At 40.8% G+C, this 24,197-nt stretch overlaps 1 protein-coding gene across 11 annotated transcripts in view; it reads right to left on the reverse strand.

Moving 5' to 3' along the window:
• Positions 1-24,197, reverse strand: part of EPB41L2 (erythrocyte membrane protein band 4.1 like 2) — a 192,063-nt gene that overhangs the window by 31,208 nt on the left and 136,658 nt on the right. For 4 of the 11 annotated variants that reach the window (XM_075862376.1, XM_075862373.1, XM_075862375.1 and 1 more), the window contains exons 11-16: positions 22,894-23,066; positions 15,397-15,560; positions 13,171-13,794; positions 9,369-9,404; positions 6,841-6,987; positions 2,492-2,641 (exon numbers count right to left, since the gene is read on the reverse strand). In XM_075862376.1, coding sequence (XP_075718491.1) covers positions 2,492-2,641; positions 6,841-6,987; positions 9,369-9,404; positions 13,171-13,794; positions 15,397-15,560; positions 22,894-23,066 — 1,294 coding nt within the window. Of the gene's footprint in view, positions 1-2,491; positions 2,642-6,840; positions 6,988-8,985; positions 9,049-9,368; positions 9,405-13,170; positions 13,795-15,396; positions 15,561-22,893; positions 23,067-24,197 lie in introns of all 11 variants that reach the window. The other 7 variants (XM_075862372.1, XM_075862374.1, XM_075862377.1 and 4 more) reach the window with 7 other exon arrangements.

Below are 24,197 nucleotides of genomic sequence, written 5' to 3' on the forward strand. Positions count from 1 at the left end.
GGCCAGGAACAGCGCCACCACTGTTCCTGGCCATTAGAGCAGCGTGTCATAAGCGGACACCTGCAGTGTACGGAGCAGGCTCAGCGCGTGATCCCGCTCCATACATGATTCCCTACCCGCTCCATGATGTGCCGGCACATGTCGGGAAGGGGTTAAGTAAGGAGCGGTCAGGGGGCCCGGCGATTTAGTCTTGCTAAAAACTGCGTCTTATAGGCCAAAAATACGGTATTTAGCACGGCTGCCCTTACGAAATATCATACTCTATACTCCTAAGACAAGTTAAAAACCTTCATATTTTACCAGTTTTTACTTTACCTTATATCTACTGAGCATGCACTTTTCAGAATAAATGGCCAGTGGTCATAAAACCTAATAAGAAATCTAGAGCTATTTTAAAGGGAACCCGTCACCAGCATTTCACCTATTGAGCCAGCAATATCTGGTGGTAGTGGGTGATTTTTTTTTTTAATGTAACCTATAATTATCTTCTAAGTAGGCTCTGTACCTTCAGTATTCAGTTTTTTTTATAGTGTTCCTGCACTGTATGCTAATGAGCATAAATGAGTCATATCTTCAATGGAAAAGGGTCATATCTTCATTCCTCAAGCCTTTCTGAGTTAACCCCTCCTCCTTACTTTTGATTGACGACTCCTCGCCTATCCCCTGCACACACAAAATCCTGCACTTGCGCATTGATGTTCTTGTGCGTGTGCACAACGGGACATCACGGCACATGCACAGTAACTATATTTGAGGCCCGGACGAAGCAGGGAAGGGTGTCGGATCTTACATGACGGGTGCATCCGTGCTATCTTAGACACGATTTCAACATTCAGGGCGGGCCAGTTTTTGGAGGTGGGCGGGCATAATAAGAGGAACGAACGAGACTGATGGATTTTTACCATAAAAGGCGCAAAATGTTTGCAGATCGTTATTTACGGTCGGAGGAGGAGTTTAGGAGCAGGGATGACAGCAATGAACTTTTGACAGCAGCGGCCAGCGATGGGTGAGTAGAGTTCAATAGGTGAAACGCTGGCGACAGGTTCCCTTTAAGGACTCTCAAAGGACAATGAATCAAGATTAAAATTTAATTAGGCCTCATGCACACGACCGTAAAAACACCCGCTATTGCGGGTCGTAATTACGACCCGAAATAACGGGCCCATAGACTTCTGTTTTCTCACGGGAAGGTGCCCGTGCCGTTAAAAAGATAGAACACGTTCTATTTTTTTATTTTACGGGCCGTGCTACTATACTTTACAATGGGAGCACGGCTCGGAAAAATGGCCGGCTGCCCGTGGCCGGCCATGCTCGTAATTACGAGTCGTAATTACGAGAACGGTCGTGTGCATGAGGCCTTACTAAAGGAAATTTCTGGGATTGAAACATTAAAGACCTATCCAATGTTTAAACAGTGGGGACCAAACCTAGGAACCCAACTGTTCAGCAGAATCATTCTACTGATGTGTGGGTCCTGTGGTTCAGACCTCCACTCAAACATTGACGGCCTATTCTAAGGATAAGCTTTCAATTTTTAGAAAAGTACATATAAAAATAAAATGATACCCTATGAAACGTAAACAGCCAATAGTAACTAAAAGGTGTTGCCCAGTTCAGAAAAATCATTTGCATACACTTTACAAAACGCTGAGTTAATAGAGGGGGTCCCCTTTTCAAGATACTTATCTCTAAGGCAGAGTGGAAAGCAGTTGCAAAGAGTGCCTCCTGCTCTGGTGGACCTGTCCTTCACTACACAGAAAAACCATTGTTTTGAATAAGAACAGTGTAATGCTTAATTTCCTCTGTGGTAGTGCTGCAGGGAGATCGAAAACTGCCAGGTTTCTTCACAGAGAAGAGCTGATCGCTGGGGGTTCCAGCACGGGGACACACTGTGATCTGCTTATTATCAAGGAACTTTTCTAACAAGTAGGAATCGAACAAAGCGGAGAACCATTTTAATAAGAACAAATCCCTTTTTTAAAATGCAAAACAGAGTTGTACAGTATTGTACAATAAAATAGTTTTTTTTAGAGCCTGTAGCTGAATTCTAGAGGTTAGCAGAGTTGTCCTTCGCTACTGGTGACATACTAATAAAAAGTAATGCTCTTCACTGATCAGCAATATGATATGCAAAGATAGGCCTATAAATCGCTTCTCTTCTCATTTCCAAAACCAGCCAAGGACTCTCTAGCTCCACTTTGGAACTGGAATTTTGTTCCCTACCAGCCTCCAGTCCACAAGATAAATGAAAAGACAGAAATGTATTCTAGAATAGCCGTGTTTGCAGTGGAAGAACTGGAATCTTAAAGTGGAATACTATGGATCTTCACTTCTCAGCCTTACAAAACAGAAGCTATGAAAGAAATCTATTCTCTTACTGACAAATGGTCATATTATCAGGCAGACATTTTGACACTGTACAGAAATCCAAACACAAAAGGGACTGTAACGAAAGTGAAAACAGCACAGAGTATGAAAAAAGAAAGGGCACCTCAGACAGTGGTGGAGAGTGAGAAACGCAAAACGTGTCACTGGGTACACTATCATTCAAAACATTGCCATCTGTTGTCCGTTGGTTAGGAGACAAGGTGGGAAAGCGTTCTTTACTAAACAGAATGGAGGTTATCTCCTCTTCTAGGCTCTAGAGAAGTTAGAAAATGGAGAGCAAAGTTTTAAAAGAAAAGATTAGAAACCAACCAGAAAGTGAGGTTATTGTGAAGGTACAACAAAAGATTCCAAAATAAAGTGAAAACGAAGAGAGAACATTGGCAGCTACTATACAGTTGGAAAAAGATCATAAAACTGCTTAAAATTACAACTGTTCCAACAACATAACCACATAAAATTACATAAAAAGTTCCCCTGCATGTAACACACAAGAACTGGTATCAAAAATTGTGATGTTTTACATTTCAGCGTACGAGCAATCCATTAATCGTGCTATTTGCAGCAGCAATACGAACGACCCGATGTCCGAACACTGAATGAAACGGCTCCTTTATTTCACATCAGGAAGTCCTTGCACAACTCAACATAATAAGCACACTTATGCCACCTCATGGCTATGACGGTCCTACATATATTTAGTATTTTGCAAAAAACAAATGGTGGAATTCAGTAATAAAATTTGGCACAATCATTGTGCCTTATTAGTAAATCCCCTTTAATACATTTTTTTTCAAATTTGTCATACATGTTGCAGAGCCAGATGGAAAATAGCACAGACCTTACCACATTTCTAGAAACTAGAAATTTTCCCTAATACTTTTAGCTTGCTTGATGGCTGAAAACGTGGTTTACAGCAACTTTAGAAGTGACAACTTACTGTACGTCATTCTGAAGGTGTTCATAATACTGGAATATGGACTTTGGATAATTCAAATACCTATATATATATATATATATATATATATATATATATATATATATATATATATATATAAATATAAAAAAGAGAATATGCTAAAATCAGTGCCTTGTTTCAAGACTAGAAAAGTCATTACATTTTGAGAAATGCCTTTCCCTGAGAAAGTTGGAAGGGGTCCATTATGAACCAACTGTATCTCAAAAAATGTCACCAACTCAGAATGTCCCACAATTAATCTGCTTAAAGGGATTCTGAAAAAAAGTTAAAATATTTGACGTCTTTCTAGTTAGAACATTGATAAATGTTTCATTATAGCATTAAAACTTTAATTAATGGAAAGCAAATAGAGGATTAATTCGAATTTAAATGAAGGGAATAGTGTATTTTGAATATAGCGGCTATTGAAGTAGACAGAAAAAGGTTGTCCTTGGTTCTTCATGGACATCAAAGTAGGGCTGGTTGATACGGCCTTAAAATAAAATCTTGATTATTTTAAACATTATACATGTGGTTGAGGTGCTGCTATATTACTGGTACTATTATGGTTGGTAAACCGCTGTGATGCTGTTAGAACTGGTGCTAAAATAAGTACCAGTAATATAGAAGCATGATCCGATATACGTTTAGTGCTGGTCACTGGTGCTTATTAACATCAAAAGAAAAAATAAATGACATTGGCTGTTCATGGGGGGCACTCTGCTGGTGCTTTATATGGGGACATTCTGCTGGCACTTTTTATGGGGGTTCTACATAGATACACAGTTATAGATACAGACACACACACTTTGGGGTTAACTCCGGTGGGAGAACGGAGGTAATTGATGTACACACAGGCAGTCTGCCTGCATTCTGATTTATAAGCAGCCTTTTGAACACCTCAGCAGAATTCTTAGACACAGCAGTATTAGAGAACTGGTGACCCTCGGTAGCTGCATTATACATACCCTGCGCTGAGGGTCCTGCTTGTTACCCCTGTATTGCAGACATTGAATACAGGATCCACAGTTCTTCTGTAGTACTGCCGATAATACATTTATTAATATTAGGACACAGGCAGACTCCGTCCCTAGCGGTATATACAGCTCTGCCTTCTTCCCGGACACGGTTAACCTACCAGAGTGGTCTGTATTAGTCTAGGCAGGGGTTTAGTGAGGCAGATGTGCATACTGTGGGGAGTATCTGTTTATTAATAAAGCTTCTCCCTCCGCTCGCTCTCCTGCCATGGGCGCGGGGCTTATGTCGATTTAACGATTCCAGACAAACCCAGAAACGTTTTCACTTGAAGTGGCGAATTAAACGATATGATAAGTTAAGGAAAAAGTGGAGAAAAGATTACAGAAGTTGGACTGCACAAACCATGCCTTGCCTTTACGACAAACATATTTAAAGGGGTGCTCCAGCACTTTGCATGCATAGTGTCTGTGTAAACAATGAAAGGAAAGCTACATTGTGGGTTACCAGAGGTGGCATCCCCATCGAACCAACATTGATGGCCTATTTTCAGCACACATAGTTTGGGCCTTGCGCCGATTATTACAAATTCCCTCCAGTTTGTGCAGCATGCAATGCGGTGTATCCCTTGAAAAACAAATGGAATAACCTTAACCTTAAAGGTTTAAGAAATGCCACAAACCGCTTAGTTACTTTATGCTTGAAGTAAAAGTTAACTTTAAAAAGAGGCTCTGTCACCACATTATAAGTGCCCTATCTCCTACATAAGATGAGCGCTATAATGTAGGTGACAGCAGTGCTTTTTATTTAGAAAAACTAATTTTAACACTTTGAGCGATTTTTAGCTTTATGCTAATTAGTTTCTTAATGCCCAAGTGGGCGTGTTTTTACTTTAGACCAAGTGGGCGTTATACAGAGGAGCGTATGACGCTGACCAATCAGCATCATACACTTCTCTCCATTCATTTACACTACACTAGCGATATAGCTATATCACTATGTGCAGTTACATAAACAACCTATAACATTACTGCAGTGTCCGGACAGTGAATATAGATTACCTCCAGCCCGTACGTGATGTGTATTAAGAATCTGGACACATTAATCTTTTCTGTGAGATTTCCAGCAAGGCAAACGTAATCTCGCGAGATTACGATGTAAACTGTCATTTAAAACGAGATTACGTTTGCATTGCTGGAAATCTCACAGAAAAGATTCAGAAGTGTCAGGATTCTGAATACACATCACGTCCTGGCTGGAGGTCATGTATATTCATTGTCAGGACACTGCAGTAATGTTATAGTGTGTGTATGTAGCTATATCGCTAGTGCAGTGTAAATGAATGGAGAGGAGTGCAGGACGCTGATTGGACAGCGTCATACACTCCTCTGTACAACGCCCACTTGGTCTAAAGTAAAAACACGTCCACTTGGGCATTAAGAAACGAATTAGCATAAAGCTAAAAATCGCTCATAAAGTGGTAAAAATAGATTGTTTTTCTAAATAAAAAGCACTGCTGTCACCTACATTATAGCGCCCATCTCCTTATGTAGGCGATAGGGCACTTATAATGTGGTGACAGAGACTCTTTAATAAAAAGGCCTGCGTTTAGTAAAGTTACTTCTTCTAACCCCCTATGTTAATGTAATAATATTCATACCAGTCATGTCTTGATTCTAATGGATACAACATTGAATTCTTACTTTCAATTAATTTCTCAAGCAAGTTTAGAACTCCTAATAGGTTCAAAGGCTGGATTTAAAATAAACCTCGGCATTTTGTAGTTAGTGTCTGTTTAGGCCCCTGCTCTACATCTCAGAGTATTGTTAGACCTCAATTCCCATATATAGATCACTATAATTTCTACTAAAAACAGCCACACTGTACATAGACACTGCTATATGAAAATTAATAAAGCTAGAATGTAATCTCTTCACAGTACAGGGCTTTCTTGGCATATTAAAGATTTTATGGATCAACTTCCAGAAAATTACTAGTGGTATTGCAAGTTCTAATTAATTATGGGGAAGTACGGAGTTAAATTGATCTAAGGGAAGTCACTTTTAAGGTCATAAGGTACTACTACCCAGAACTACTAGATCTATAAGAGGTTGAGCTTACTGATTTGTCTCTTTTCAACCTATGCAACGGTTCTAGATCATATCTAGAACATAATTGTATCTCCTGATCAGATAAAACTGTCCAGATCTAAATGAATGAAGCTATAACGGATTTATGCCTCATTCACACATTGCAGATAGTCAGTATTTTGCATCAAAATATCAAAGCCAAAACCACAACTGGATACTAAAACACAAGAAAAATATAACGGAAAGATTTATACTTCTCTTCTTTGCATCTACTCCTGATTTTAACTTCAAAACACTTACCAAATCTGCAATGTGAATGAGACCTTAGAGGTAAATCCTTCATCAAATTACTCACACAGGTAAAGAAAATTAACTTTAACACTTAAACCACTAAACGTCACGACGCATGCACAAGCTAGATCTGTGACATACCCCGTGTGTCTGCAGAGGTAACGGAGTGATACAGCGTTTTTCCCATTCGTTGGGACGTGGCTCAGGTGTAGACTCCATGAATGTGCGCTTGAGCTCATTAATGCTAGCCTGATGTCTCAATACCTCATCTTGTGATTTATCCAGATCCTATTAATTGGTTAGGTAAAAAAAACAAACATAAAAAAACAAAAAACAAAAAGAAAGCTTGACAAGAACTTAAATTTGATGAAAAAACTAATTAGCCGTTTTTACAGTTAAAAAGTGTTAAAAAGACAAAATGTCTGACATCTTCTAATCCACAAAAAGGAGTAAATATCAAAAAACATGGGCCAAAAAGCGAAGATATTCACCAGACGCTGCTCAAAGTGTAGCAAATATGCTAAAGCTGCTGGAGAATTGATAGGATTTAGATAACAATCTTAAAGGGAACCTGTCACCAGCATTTCACCTATTGAACTTTACTTATCCCTCACTGGCCGCTGCTATCAAAAGTTCGTTGCCGTTATCCCCGCTCCTAAACTCCTCCTACGACTGTAAATAACGGTCTGCGAACATTTTGCGCCTTTTATCGTAATAATCCGGTGTCCCTTTGTGCGCACACACCAAAAGAGGACATCAGTGCATAAGCGCGGGATGTTGTGTGCTGGGGGAAGGCAAGGAGCTGTAAATCAAAAGTAAGGAGGCGGGAAAAACTTGGAAAGACTTGAGGAATGAAGAAGTGACTCTTTTCAAATGAAGATTTGACTCTTTTCAAATGAAGATCAGACTCTTTTCTGCTCATTAGCATACGGTGTGGGAACACTAAAACGCTAAATACTAAAGCTACAGAGCCGACTAAGAAGATAATTATAGGTTATATAGAAATTATTTTTCACCCACTATCACCTGGTATTGCTGGTTTAATAGGTGAAATGCTGGTGACAGGTTACCTTTAAGGTCACTTATTCAAGATCAAATCTGACTACAGGGCCAAAAACGTAAGGTTGCGTCTAGCATGCGGTTTGTATGCAATATATTTTTAAGTAATTCATATTGTAACAGTGCATCTGAAGAAGTTTGATCAAAATAATGGTGAAACTGGAATTTAATAATCTAGTATTTCGAAATTAAATATTCAGAAGTTACTACTATTCCAGTTGATTCAGTTCAGCTGCCATTATGGCTAATACACTGGAGATTACTAGCTTGATATCAAACTGAGTGAACATATGAGGTCAGACATTTCTCTTTGCAAAATGAATTGTTAAATCCTTATCAAAGTAAACTCAGACTTTCTACATGAGATAAATGCTCTTGTTATGCATAAATTAACTTCTAGGTAAAAATGGGAATAAGGAAATGCATGATTTAGAGTGCAAAAAGTCAGAGCAAATCTTTGATGCTTCAAAATGGTCTTCAAGAAACAGCTTATTAGAAAAGCTGCAAGAAGCAACCTCAAGGATTAGTTTGGTTAGAATAACTAAGAAATGACTTCGAGCAAAAAGTGGCATACCCACATTAAAACAATAATAAAACAAACTGTAAAATCCTGCTGCGACACAAAGGGGGCGGGTGACACTGTGTCCCACCTTGCAGTTTAATGTAATAGAATGGCCATATTTACAGCCAGTTTTTGAAACATGTGGCTAAGGCTCCGTCATGCACGCGACCGTAAAAAAAAAAATCTCCATAATTGCGGACCGTAAGACGGTCCGCAATTATGGACCTATCCGGTTCTATTGGCTGCGGACACACGTCCATACCGCTACTGATAGGTGTCCGTGCAGTAGAATCGTGCTGGGAATTATGGAGCATGTCTGTCGTCTCGTTTTTTACGGGCAGTGCTCCCCGAAAATGCAGCCTGCGGCCGTGATTACGGGCACGGCCGTGTGCATGAGGCCTTCGAGGTTAAAAGGAGATATGCAAACAGCATAACATATGTATTTCTTTTATCTTTAAGACAAAGGACTGGCTTTCTAAAGGGCATTGGGCATGAAGAACATTAGTAATCTCTGGGAGAAGTCTACACCTGGAGTCACAGCATGCACTCTGCACCCACCCCACCAGTCATGCATTTCATGCACTGTGCCGAGCAGCAGCCTGCATGTGACAGCCCCACTATTGAAGCGGTGGCAGACCAGATGGACAGGTTGCATTCATACAAACCTCCAACATTAAATTGCTATGCCTCACATAAATATTTTCTCCTTGTAATCTCAAGGACTTGCTCTGTGAAATTAAAATTAAACACGAAAAAAAATGAAGCAAAATAAACAAGCAAAATTTGGTATAAGTAGTTGGACTGACAACTTAAGCCGCAGACAAAATAAAGCCGCTTTAGACCTGTTCCGCAGATTGTGAAATGTCAACTAAAATTCATAAAAACAAAATTCATATTCCACAGGAACAAGTCTAGAGCTTGGCATGATCAATCCAATTAGAATACCAAGACTTCTAGGGGGTGTACCACACTGCATGTTTAACCACATACACATCTTACAGTATGGCATGGTTGGCAAGCAAAAAGGTCCAAGAGCAGCATTCAACACCTGTTTTACTGGAGTCTCATCCTCTTCTTTCTCCGGCTGGAGCCACGCATATTTAGTCACCAATAGTGAGAAAACAATTATTAGCTCTGGCTAATGTGAATGTACAAAACGTTACTCAAAAGTTTAGAATTTGCCAAGGCTCTTCATTTAACTTTAACAGGTTCACCTATGCCATGGCAGAAATGACAAGCAATTGTGAAGATGAAGTGAATGAAGAGCTCTACTACCTGCCAACCTAGATCACAATATTGTGTTGCATATTTACAACATATACGCTATACATTTACAACGTGAATAATATGCATAAAGCTTTTCAATTTAACCTTCGCTAGCCAGCGTTTTGTTTTGTTTTTTTGCAAATTTTTCCAAACATTAGTTATCGCCTTCAGGACCAAGTCTCACATTTTGAGAACCATATCTTATATTTTTTCGACGTAGCTATAGAAGGGCTTGTTTTTTATGCTATTAGTGGGATTTTTTTAATTGAACTATTTTTGCGTACATATCAACTCTTTGTGGGAAATGGGGACAAAAATGCAATTCTGCTATTGTTTTTTTGTGCGTTACAAATATTTCAGGGAAGAAAAAAAAAACTAAAAGTTTTTATGCTGCCACATTTCAAAAGCCATAACATTTGGATTTTTCAGTCTATGTAGCCGTGTGTGGGCTTGTTTTTGCAGGATGAGTCATATTTGTGGGGGCAGGGGAGGGAGAAGAGGAAAAAAAAAAGCAATTCCACCATATTTACTTTTGGACCATTTACAGTGTGGTATAACGCTATTATATGGGTCGTTGCGATTCAGGCGATTGCGAAGTTTTATTTTGCAAAAAGGAAAATAAAAATACACAAAGTGTTTATTTTTTTTAGTCCCACCAGGGACATAAAGCAATCATTTGATCGCTTCTATAATGTTTTGGTATACTCCGTATACCAAAGTATTATTGCCGGTCAGTAAAGTGCATCGTGAGTGGACAAAATGGCACCATTGGGAATAACTGATGTGGACACTGCGGAGCACCACGTGCCATTGATGTGAGAGGAGAAAGTCTGTTACGAAAGTGTGCGAGGGCCAAACGACCCGCTACAGTGGAGCAGCTCACCGTGAAAATAAACCAGGGGGATAACAGACGTGTGTCTAAAACAGTTCAGCAAACTCTACTGCGTATGAGGCTCTGAAGCAGACGCGTGGTCACTGCTCCTACGCTAACAAAGGTGCATCGGGAAAAAAAGGCTTCAATGTGCACGGCAGTATCAGATTTTAACCACTGATGATTGGCAAAGGGTTGCCTTCTTCAATGAGTCACATTTTCTTGCTTCATCGAAGGGATGCATATTGGCGTGTCAGGCGAGAAACAGAGAACAAACACCCTGCAACCATTGCTGGAAGAACACAAGCTGGGGACGGCAGCGTTCTGGTCTGGAGAATTTTTCCATTGCATTCTCTGGGCTCACTCATCCATGTGGAAGGCACTCTGAACCGATTTGGGTATGAATCTGTCATTGTAGATCACGTCCACCCATACATGCTCTTTGTCTTCCTTGGGGCAGATGGAATCTTCCAGCAAGACAATGCGACAATTTACACAGCTAGAAATGTCCACCAGTGGTTGGAAGAGCATGACCAAGACTTCCAAGGCACCCTAAATCACTAAACTTGAACCCAATTAAGGATCTGTGGGACCACCACAACCGTCTTATTAACCCCATGGATCCTCCCCCACAAACCATTCAGCAAACGTGGGATGCACTGCAGTCAGCAAATCTCCAGATACTTGAGACAACCTACCAGCACCTTATTGAGTCACTCCCAGCACGTCTAGCTGCGGGCCGCGCTGCACACGGTGGTTACTCTGGATATTAGCTGGTGGTCATAATAATGTGACGCGTGCGTATGTCTCTAGATGGCTGCTCCGCAGTTTCCACGTCAGTTATCCCCAATGGTGCCATTTGTCCACTCATGATACACTTTACCACAGTAGCACTCGAACAGTCCACAAACTGCGCTGTTTGAGAAATACTGCCACCCTTGGCCCGAAAACCAATAATCATGCTTTTTGCAACTCTGATAATTTTCAAATAGGTTTATACACAGACAATCTTAAAGAGGCTCTGTCACCAGATTTTGCAACCCCTATCTGCTATTGCAGCAGATAGGCGCTGCAATGTAGATTACAGTAACGGTTTTATTTTTAAAAAACGAGCATTTTTGGCCAAGTTATGACCATTTTCGTATTTATGCAAATGAGGCTTGCAAAAGTACAACTGGGCGTGTTGAAAAGTAAAAGTACAACTGGGCGTGTATTATGTGCGTACATCGGGGCGTGTTTACTACTTTTACTAGCTGGGCGTTCTGATGAGAAGTATCATCCACTTCTCTTCAGAACACCCAGCTTCTGGCAGTGCAGATCTGTGACGTCACTCACAGGTCCTGCATCGTGTCGGCCACATCGGCACCAGAGGCTACAGTTGATTCTGCAGCAGCATCAGCATTTGCAGGTAAGTAGCTACATCGACTTACCTGCAAACGCCGATGCTGCTGCAGAATCATCTGTAGCCTCTGGTGCCGATGTGTCCTCGCTCGTCTGACACGATGCAGGACCTGTGAGTGACGACACAGCGTGATCTCTGGAGAACACGGCTGTGTCTGCACTGCCAGAAGCTGGGCGTTCTGAAGAGAAGTGGATGATACTTCTATACACAACGCCCAGCTCGTAAAAGTAGTAAACACGCCCCGATGTACGCACATAATACACGCCCAGTTGTACTTTTACTTTTCAACACGCCCAGTTGTACTTTTGCAAGCCTCATTTGCATAAATACGAAAATGGTCATAACTTGGCCAAAAATGCTAGTTTTTTAAAAATAAAAACGTTACTGTAATCTACATTGCAGCGCCTATCTGCTGCAATAGCAGATAGGGGTTGCAAAATCTGGTGACAGAGCCTCTTTAATGATCGAGAGAAGGTTTGGACCTCTGCTGTGTCCACAGCAAAGCAAGGAATCACGTTCCTGTTCTACAGGTGCCAGCAAAAGATCTGAATATGGCCAACTCCAGGTAGATCACATCGTTGCCCTGCATGATAGGCCATATATGTCTAAAAAATAGGGGTCCCAGCTCTTGGACACGCATCTATATTGAGAAAGGGACTCACTTGACCCTCCTTTTCTGGCTGGTGAGGCGACTGCTGGCTGCAGATTCCAGACAGGAACTAGAGGAGAGGGGGCCACTTGCAGCAATTCTAATCTATGGGCGTTACGGAAATGGTCGAGCAGTGTTGCTCAACTGTTTCCGTAACTCCCATAGAATAGAATGGAGACCACTAGTCCCCACCTGAAATCTGCAGCCAGTGGCCACCTCACCAGGTGGATAGTGTTAAACCTGCCCACTTCAACACTGAATGTCTCAGGAATAGTTAGTAAAGTAAATGACAACATACCAAAAGGACTACGGCGGTACCAGGGGCATGCGTATTGCGCACATGAATTTCAGGACAACACATATGTGCCCGATGCTGCAAAACTCCTATCGGTAAGTTCTAAGTTACTTTATTAACTATTCCCAAAATAGTCTAAAATAAGACAATTTGTTTATGCAATCATTTCATTCTATTGCGCTTTGCTTGGAGAACAGTTTAAACCATATTATAGGACTTCGCCAAACACAAATTTTCCATTTAAGTGTTAATTTTACAAAAAATCTCAAAATGTTTTTCCATTTCATTTTTTAAATATAAATGTGCGCAAAATAACATACAGATGTGAAAACTAGGTGCAAGTGGCAGCTATAACAGTGTTACACACCTCTTCCCCTGCTTTCTCATTCAGGTCAGGGTCATAAAAAGAACCCAATGGATTCGCTTTAGGCTCCAGGTAGCAAAGAGACAGAGCAAGAGGAAGGGAAAGGATCAATGAAAATGGGACGGACTGAGAGGCTGAAAGGAGCAGCACAAAGATGAGGACAAGAGATGGTATGAAGGAAGGAGAGGTCAGAGGCACATAGCGCTGCAGACCTGATGGCAGGAAAGACACACATACTTCTGGGAGACTGGGCAAACTAATGTATCCATCCTCATCAAGCAAGGAAGGAAACTTTAAAGGGAAAATTTTACAAAACCTGAAGGAAAAGAAGCCACATCCCACTGCCTTGTACTTCAAAGACAAATGGCTATTGTAAACTGCCAGAGGGGAGAAACGGCTGCCTGCATCAGTGCTAGATTCCAGGATTTTTGTTAGAAAATCATTGTGGGCTGGTGTGATTTCATTCATAGTACGCTCCTTAAAATATATGCCATCACCACTAGGGGATATTTCATGTTCGTCCACTGTGTCATCGTCTGAAGGAAAGTCCATCTCAGGGATGGATGGCAGGTTTGCGGAAATGGTAGGACTGCAGTGAATGGGTGACTGTGATAATGGGTGACTGAGCTATTTCAACAACACCAGCAACAAGCAGGTGGATATGGGTGTGTATTAAAATGCAGTAGTGTAGAAAATAAAATGTGAAAAAAGAAAAAAAGAATTAAAATGTGCACGCATTAGGAACAGAGAAAGAAAAAGAAAAAAATGTTAGTAACAAATAACTTTAAAGAGATACAGAACTGTGCAATAAGAAAACAATTATTTCAGTATAGTGTAAAGGGAAATGTGGATATATATACATGCCACAAAACATATTCATGTAGAGCCCATGTGGTCCATCAAAAGATTGTGTGTCATAGTGGACACTTAGTGCCTCATGGCGGTTACACAAAATATAGCACGCTAAAGAACCCAGAAATGGTCCTCTGTTTCCTGGACTGGAGACAATAACTTGCATTGTTTATTGAAATATGCATTTATCGTTAGAGAACAATATAGATTTCTATTTTATCCAGACATAGAACTAGCATGTAGAAGAAGTAAAAAAAGATATGTACACCTTTGAAAGCCATATATATATATATATATATATATATATATATATATATATATATATATATATATATATAAAAAAAACAACACACAACAAAACACTATTTCAAAGGTGTACATAGCCTTTAAACCAGGATAACACATTGATGCAGGCAGGAGGGGAGTCAATCAGGTTTTGAGAATAAATGGATGTAGATGTTATTTCGTTATAAGAATCACGTTTGGCTGAGAAATAGTCTTAAAAAGGTTTAACTTTTTTTTTTTTTAAACAGGCCTTCAACACATTTTAGCATAATTCATTATTTGACAAGTTTAAAGAGAAACGCTAAAATAATTGTAACATAATGCAATGTGAGGCAGAGGACTAAGCTCTCAATACACAAGCGGCACAAGGAAACCTATAGGTACACACCATATGTGTTCAGAAGAGGCTTTTAGGCAAGGCAGAAGCATCGCCACTTGCAGTAGAAATCCACAACTGAATGTTTTGTAATACTAGTTTTAAACTGGGTTAACATTTTACTGCTCTTTACTTGTTGTTACTGTTATATAAAAGGCATAATGGATTTGGACAATAAGGCAAGTCATCAGGTTTTCATGTTTTTCCACCCTTACCGTCAACAAAAATGAGGGGTAAAGATGAAACATATTGCTATATGTACTTCCACTGGCTGTATAGTAGACCAATGTAGCAGGAAAGATCATTTTATGTGCAGAATTGTACAGTATATTGCATTATTCTGCATGTTAGAAAGATACACTTTGTTGTAGAAGGGATTAACGGATTACAAAGACTGTGCTCAGTGTGTCAACTATACAGATAAAAAATATAGCTAGTGAATAGTAGCAAAGCAGAACCTACCACAGGAGTATAGTAAAGCAAAAGAACACACTGTTTTATAGAGGTTTCTATGTATACAAGTGAGAAGTACTCCAAGGTAGGCATTTTTTTGGAATATGTACAATGAACGCAGCCATAGCAAACCGATACATAAGCACAAGTCGTCACACAAGTAACAGGACAAACACCAAGAGTGCCAAATAGTAGCTGGAATAGAAACAGCACTTTCCTAGCAGCCCATAAGATTCTCTTACACTGTTCTTCATTACACTTACCTTTGAATCATTGGGGAAAACTGGAGTACTGGGAGTTGATACTCCATTCAGAGCTTCTTGTGGCGCATTCTCTGGTCCGGACAATACACCATCGACGACGCTGCCTCCGCCAGGAACAGGCACATCCTTCAGGAGGCTTTGGTCTGTAATACCTCCAATTGGAGCTGTGAGAAGACCGGTTACATTAAAATATGGGCACAGTTTACTGCATCACTCATATTTGGATTAACGGTTATGAAAACAGTTTATAGAAGTCTTACAGCATTATTTCATTTTATCTAATATCTATGCGTGCTAAAATAAAATAAGCAGCAGGAGAACATTTTAAAAAAAAAGTCCAAACAAAAGTGCTCACATATTATATAGAATGCCTTACACACTGGAAAACTAGACAAACTGACTCATACAGTAACAAAGTATATTTTATCGACATGTAATATCCAGCAGGTGGCACCAAAGTATATAGAACCGAAAAGTTTCCACATAGCATGTTATGTAATACTTTATATGTTATATTGAATATCTATTATTATTTATTTCTGTTACTGATCTAGTGCTAACATTCCGCAGCGCTGTGCAGAGGTCCTTACTTACTCTCCCCATTTGGGCTCACAATCTAAATTCCCTATTGGTATGTTTTTGGGGTGTGGGAGGAAACCCGCGCAAACACAGGGAGAACATACAAAACTGTTGTCCTTGGTTGTATTCGAACATAGGACCCCAGCGCTGCAAGGCAATAGTGCTTACTAGCGTGCTGCCCTAGAATATTTAAAGTTTACACTTGGTGGACTTCTCCTTGAATACTAAGGAACTGTATTAGCAGCATTTCCCTATCAGATACCCATTATCAGAATTGTTTTGTGGGAGAAGTTTTTGTAAAAGTAATAGGAGCTTTTCTGCAGCCTACTAGCTCCATAATATACTTACTGGCAGAATTATTCTGTCCCCCGCTGTCGGTAATACTCAGTCCTGTGTGAGGACTAGGCCACAGGTCGGTTTCATCCATAGTGATGGATTGTAATGTACAGCTGTGGCCATTTTAATCAAATTGTGTGAACCCACCTGCCACAACGAGTAAACCTCTTGAATGGGTCCATAACATTAAAATACACAATATAAAGACCCAGAACAGAGGTGTATTATGTAGTCTTAGCATTTGCATTGTGCATTTTTCTTTACATGTATTGTTGGCAGTCACAGCGTACTTGCGCCTGCATTTTTCATTTTGTTAGGATGTGCTGACCAATTTTTCTTGTGTTGCATGTTGTATATGGGGGTTGGTGACTGCCTCCATTTTTGGTTGTGCACTCCTCCAATTTTGCCGAAGGGTACATTAATTAGCGTAAAGCTACCTACTCCGAGTATATTCTGCAGGCTAAGGGCTCATGCACACGACAGCGTTGAGTCCGCGATCCGCATTTATCTTACCGAACACAGTTCAAGGAGCCGGGCTCCTATAATCATAGTTACATATGATTCTGAGAGTCACTGCCTCCCCGCGGGACTACTGTCCCGTACGGAAAACATGTTTTCAGTACGGGACAGTATTCCTGCGGGGAGGCAGGGAACGTAGCGTCCTACATAAATGCGGCCGACATGCGGTCTGTAAATCATGGACCAAACACTGTCAAGTGCATGAGGTCTTAGACCCAGAACAGAGGTGTATTTTCAGGTTTGGGAGCTACTTAAAAGAGGTTGCCTCGTTGTGATCAAAATGTGCGTTAAAACCCTCACTTTTGTAAGTAAACGTAGTAGTAATGCATATTTGTTTATATATGGCGTATAAGGTAGTCTTAGCGTTCGCAGAGTGCAGTTGCAATGGTTTTTTCTTTAATGTAATATTTGGCATACTGTATGTAGTTTCAATATAAAATATAAAAGTTCCCAAAATGTTGTCACATTGTTAGTAGATATAAAGTTGTAATCCAAAAGTCAACAATTTCTGCTTATTCAGCAAGACAAGCAAGACCGGTGAATGACCATGGTTTCACTACCAGGGCCCTACATCAAGGCCATCAGTGTTGCCCTGACACCCTATTATAACTTAGGGACAGGGATTAGTGTACCCTCTGCGGAAAAGATGCTCCTGAGGACGTAGCCGCCAATTTTTGCACAGGAGTGTTAAGTGACTTTAGCAGCTTGCTGCCAACGACATTGTGGATATGCTATGACCTCCCTGCTGTCCCTCCCTATACAGCAGTAATCTGGACATAATGACACAGAGGATCTTTCCCCTTTCCCATGCATATAAATACCCAACGTATGTTTGGCTGTGCACAGATCTGAGGCGATTCTCCGTTCTTACACCATCCTTCTACTCGGGGTACTCCCATAATGGCACCCTTCAAGCAATCCAAAATTACGGACAAGATGGACGAGTCCACTAGTCCTAGATCTGGTCCCAGCGCACCGCGGCCTTCTGAGACCTCTGCCTCTCCATCCACTTCTGTCGACTCCCCTCCTGAACCTCTATGATACTCCAGTGGATATGTCATAAATGTCCCTGATGGGGAAAACCCCTTTAAGTCGGAACAACTTACTGCTGAGAGCAGTTCTTTTAAAAATTTACCAATACAAAGAGACTGTGCTCCAGGCTGACCAACGCAGTAGCATCATCATCAATACCAGCTAACATCACACGCCTCACCAAAGGGAAGCAGCTCCAGCCATCACATTAGAGGCGAGTGAATTAAATATTTGACCAAATATAGCAGGCTAATTTTTAAGTTGTTAATTTTGCATGGCCTGCAAATAAGGTTATAAATATCTAAATGGCCCTTTGCAGAAAAAAAAAGGTCCCCCACCCCTGCTGTACACCATGGAACATGTTCCTACCTTTGCTCATATGTAAAGATTTTGATCTACCTCGCTGATGTCTTCAGTCAATGATGGGTGTCGGGAGGTATACCAGGACTTGGATATATTACCCTAATTCGCCAGTCGTCCATGCTGTAGCTCTAGTGAGCTTATTAGTTTGATTTGAGAATCCTTGCTGCATTCTAGGAGAGTGGAGCTACCCTTACATGTTTTTGCCTTTCATACTTGTATATGTACATAATCTGCTTGTATATGTACATAATCTGCTTGTATATGTATAGATTCTATGATCATGTGGCCTGGTGATCTGATCTCTGGGAGTGCTGGAGTTGGAAATACCCATAGGGGGAACAACTTCTGTATGCAACCCCTTATATAGTTATCCTCCGGGACTGTATTGACCTATATATCACTCATGGAGATACTACGCCATCTTAAAGTTATCTCCTGGAATGTGCGAGGACTTAACAACAAATTTAAAAGGTCCTTGGTTCTCTCCACATATTATACTCATTTACTTGGTCCCAAATTGAGAGCTCTTGCAAGACCTTGGGTCTTATTCCAGTTACGCCTTTGGGATCCCGTTGCTGGTCCACAAATCTTTACAATGTGAGGTTACGTCTGTTAAGATAGATACTAGGGGGCAGATTCATTGTACTGTTATGCCAGATCCATTTTACATACTTTATTATAGTGAATGTCTAATCCTCCTCCGGTCACTGTCCACTTACTCACTGAATGATGCTGTTGACACAGTTTGGTCCTGCTCCTCTCCTGCTCCTAGGGGACATCTTTTGCGGTGCTCTAACTTAGATAAACTCTGGGGAGTCAAAGATGTGGTTCCCCTCTGGCTGACTGGGCCGCAACATATCACGGGAAATTTGGCGGGCTCGTTACCCTCATTCTGTAGATTACTCATGCCAGTCACCCGCCTATAGGTCCTTTTCCCGAATTGACTAGGCGTTTGGAAATTATGCCTTTTTAGTATATGTGGTAGATTCACAGAACCTCCCTCAGGGAACCTCGAACCACTCTCCCCTTATGGTCACTCTGGGATTCCCTGAAGATGCCAAACGTAAGATCTGGAGATCGAGTCCCCTATGGCTCTCCTATGTTGCAACCTCCTTAGAAAGAGAAATTACAGGTTTCTGCAGGGTTTGACAAAGGCCGGATTGCGGCCGAAACGTTACTTATCTCTGTAGATTGCCTCCTTCAAATTAAATCTATTTTCTGCATATTTACCTGAGGAATGCTTGAGTTTACCTTCTAAATACAGACAGGGCGGGAATCTTACTCATAGCACCCAGACAACGAGTGCCACAGATTTGATCTTTACTCTAAAGGTCTGGCAGGATCATTATTACTCCTTAATGCAGAAGAAGTGTCCTGTCACCTTGGGCACCATAACTGTGGCAGAAGCGGGTGGTACCAAAGGGAAGACTTCCTAACCCTAGTGAGTGGGCAACCCCGGGTATATTGACCTTGGAGGATGTGGCGGTAGAACATAAAGAAGCTACTTTTGTACAACTTCGATCCAAACAGGAGATCCCGACTCATATCAGGTTCCGCTAAATCCAGCTTAGACACGCTCTTTGGTCGCAATTTGCGGGATATAATGTCAGACTATGTACATCCCCGATGGAGGATTGGGTGACGCAGGCGACATTGGCAAAACCATTATCCATACTTTACAGACAGTTGTTAACTGTATATTCTAATAAACTTGATAGAGCCCTGGACCGAAGGTCTCAGACTCTCTTCCATTTCTACAGATGATCATAGGGAAATGCCATCTGCTTTAACAGGTCCCTTGATATTTTCAAGAGAACGACTTATCCAACTACAATTTTTCCACCAAATTTACTATGCACGTTCCAAGTTATTTAGAATGGAACCTATACCTTCTCCTGTCTGCCCACGTTGCCAAGAACTCCTTCCTACATATGTTCTGGGACTGTCCTATTAGTAATAATTTCTGTGCTGAGGTAATGGAATTTTTTGAGCTTAAAATTAGTACTCCCTCATATACTGGAACCCAGAACTTGTCTTTTAATAGTAGTAGAAGAAATTATACCTACTGTGGCGGTTAGGTCTCATGACATTTCTATTCTATGCTAATAAAAAATCCTACACTCCTAAATTGGAAACAGCCAAAGGTTCCAACGTTGTCAGAATGGATTGTGTTAGTTAATTCTACTTTGCCACTTTTTAAACTCCCTTATGAAGCACGTGGATGCCCTGACACATTTTTGAAGCGCGGAGCTTTGATAGCCAGCCCTCATACTAGCTCATGACTTGACATTGCTCGGGCCTGAAATTTGCTGACATATCGCTGTGGTCCCCCATTAAACTCTACCATTAACTGGTCCTCACCAGACTTTATTGTGCATTTTCTCCTGTTAAGGAAAGGCTGTTAGTTAAGGTTTTGTTTTTGTTCTCTAATATATATGCATATAGATATGTGAAGAAATGTATCCGTATTTTTTATGTTCATAATTGAAATTGTTTTCTGTATGACACTATTCAATCAGTGCCGTACAGCTCTCTTCCCAGCCCAGCAACACTGAATGATCATACAGTATACAGCTTCCAATCCCGACTGTGATATCTCCGGTTGTTTTACAGCTAGAACTGCGATCCTGGTGCCATATGAAAGATTAGAATGTCATCTTCCACTGTTCTAGGTGGTCCACAGCCCGAGATATGGATGTTTTAAGTAATCCCCGTTACCTCCAGCCTCAGTCTTCTCACACTGTGTGAAGCAGATTCATGCTGATAGGACAGCGTCAGAGGCTGTGAGGTAGCTTCACCTCAGGAGAATCGCTGGTGTTGATGCCCACTTGTCAAGTATAGCCTCATTTGCATATTTAGAAAAAAGCTCATAACTTAAAATATTAAATGTTTTGGGACACAATTTTCACTAGCATTATCAGTGTGACAGCGCCTAGTAGATTAGCTAGGAGATTGGGCATTACTAAACTTGTGACAAATACTGTTTAAAGCATATCTCTAAGGATATAGGAAAACTATTTTAACCCCTTAAAGACCGGGCCAATTTGAGTTTTCCATTTTAATTTTTTCCTCCCCGCCTTCCAAAAGCCATAACTTTGTTCCTTCGTCGACATATGAGGGCTTGTTTTTTTGCGGGACAAGTTGTAGTTTTTTATGGCATTTATTGTACCGCATAGTTTAATGGAAAGCTGAAAAAAAATTCATTGTGGAGTGAAATTGCCAAAAAACAGCGATTACGCCATTTGGTGGTTTTATTTTTGCGCCGTCCATTAGGCGCTAAAAGCTACACATTCACCTTATACTACAGGTTGATACGATTACGGCGATACCAAATTTGTCTTTCGTTTTAGGTTTTACCACTTTTAGGAAAATAAAAACAAAATTTGCTAAAAGGAAAAAAACAAAAAAAAACTGTGATACTGAAGGAGTACAAATATGGCAGACCTGGGGGCATTCATTAGGCTTCAGGGGGCCCCCCTGATTCTAACAATTTAAATGGAAGGTGTCACGGGAAAAAAATTTTTTTAGATGTTTTTGCTTTTAGTATGTTATTAAAATACATTTTATTTATTTGTGTTTTACTTTTTTATTTTCTTTTACTTCTCTATGGGGGCTGCAATTTTTTTTCCATCTCTGTATGTGTCGATTAACGACATACAGAGACGGAATACCTCACATACATCCCCATAGTGAATGCGAACGGGAGCCGTTCCATTCACTATAGCGTACGCCGTCTGTGTGGGAAAGGCGAATGCGCCGCTCCCACACAGTCCAAAAGGAAGGTCTTCGGCCGAGCGACATCCGGCGCCATTTTCATGTGGACCGGAAGCCGCGGCCGGACAGTAAGAGAACTACTTCTGGTCGCGGCTTCCGTCCATATGTTCAGAAGCAAGGACTAGGAGCGGAGGGAGCAGAGGCGGCAGGAGCAGGTAAGTTATGTTTGTGTGATACCACTGTATCTAATCCTCCTACACTGTGCATTCGCTCAAACAATGGCGGCACACAGTGTAGGAGGTTTGAACATTCAACCAGCCCTCCTTCTCCTGGCACTAATCAGGATAAAGGAGGGGGGATTGTTTGAGGACGCTAGAGAGAGTGTGTCTTCTCCAATTTTGCAGCATAAAGCAATGAGGTTGCTTTACCACATGCCAATGCTGCAATTTTGGGAATTGCTCCCTCTAGTGACCAGCACATGGAAATGTTATAAATTAGGAAATATTATAAATTAGATTCTAACTTGTGAAAAAATTAAAACAATGTGTAATCATTTATATACGAACAGTTTAACTTAAAAAAAAAAAAAATATTCTAGCGACACATTCCCTTTAAATGCCGCGGTCGTGACTGACCACGGCATTTAAGGTGTTAAACGGGTGGGATCAAAGTGCTGTTTGATTCCGCTCGTTGCAGTGAGTATGGAGCGCGGTCAGCCCGTTCCATACTTCCCCTTAACGGCTGATACGTACATGTACATGACATGTCATTAAGGGGTTAATGTCTAAGGAAGTTCCATATGCCTAATTAACTTAATAGAATAAATTAAAAAAATAAACAGCCTAACTTCTTCTATAGTCATTTGTCTAAATAGGTTTGCTCAACTCAAAAGAGGAAGATTAATAACTCTAAATAAGACCTTTTAAATCTACACACTGTATATGATCGTTTTACCTCCATCAAGACTCCTGGAAACACGCTTGCTGGATGTGCGTTCAAAATAAGGGGCAGGTCTGTCTATCCTTGTGCTCGCTTCTCGAGTCTGTGCCTGCGTGCGACCACTGTACCGAAACTTAGATCCCAGAGTCAAGAACCTGGCTTTAGGTGGCTGTTCCTGATTTGAGAGCCTGGAAGGAATATAAACGTAAGATAATGTGAGCTCCATCAAGGACATTCTTGCCGAAGCCATATTATTATTATACTGAACATCATTGTGGTCTAGAGCTGAGCATAACGGGCCTCAATTATCAAAACTAACAGAACTGCTCTCGTTTCCCATAGCAACCAGAGCGCCGCTTCAATTTTTCAAACGGATTTGGAGAATTGAAAGCTGCAATGAAGAGTTCTTGTTTTGTGGTGTTACTATAATGAGAAGCAGGTGATGCAATAAAATAAGAAAAGGGACCTCTCTAAATAAGACCCCTCGAAACGTATAACTGCAAGTGACTCAAGAAAACAAAAAAAGCTGTCCAAGAACTCGAAGGGTAAAGCAGAAACGCTGAAGATCTTCTGTGTGGATTGGTGCAGATAATTACAATGCCAGTCATGTGAATGAGATGTAACCAAATCTAATCTACAAGCAGTGCAGAATAAACAAAAACAGCAGCAAGTCAATTTCTGTTACAGATTTTAACGCATTTCAATATAGGGGAGTAAAATCTGCAGCAAAATTTCCTTAAATTTTGCTGCGGATTCCCAGAGAGAACTGCAGGCGGATTACCCTCGTGTGCGCTTACCCCAAACAGTATGACTAATAATGATAAACCATGCTTTAGGTTGCGTGCAGGGATCTTCCAAATTCATTGCAAAAGATGCACATGCAGAAGCGGGGGAGTTGGTAGAATAAAGCGATTAATACTTTCGGACTACGTCCATGGAAAAGCATAATTACTCCCTAAATACCAGAAAAACAACGTCTGAAGAAACTATGCAAATGTGGAACTCATTGTAAATGGCCAAGTCAGAGATCTTTAGGATTACTTTCTGCAAAACATTATTGGCTGCAATAGACGTTGGAGATTTGCTTCAGACCGAGTTATTTCCATTTTTCTGTTCCATAATAGGAATAGAAAAACCAGAGCAATGGCAGTGCCAGATACAACACTTGATTTTAATGGGATACGTTGGGTTTCCGTCACAGTGTCCATCACTTTACCAGAAAAAAATGGTCCTGTGTTACATGCAGATTTCACTGCAGATTTTGGTGAAGACATAAAAGCGGCTTTTACGCTTTGCATAAAAATCAATTAAATCTGCGG

This window comes from Rhinoderma darwinii, chromosome 4 (assembly GCF_050947455.1).
Source record: "Rhinoderma darwinii isolate aRhiDar2 chromosome 4, aRhiDar2.hap1, whole genome shotgun sequence".
NCBI lineage: Eukaryota > Metazoa > Chordata > Amphibia > Anura > Rhinodermatidae > Rhinoderma > Rhinoderma darwinii.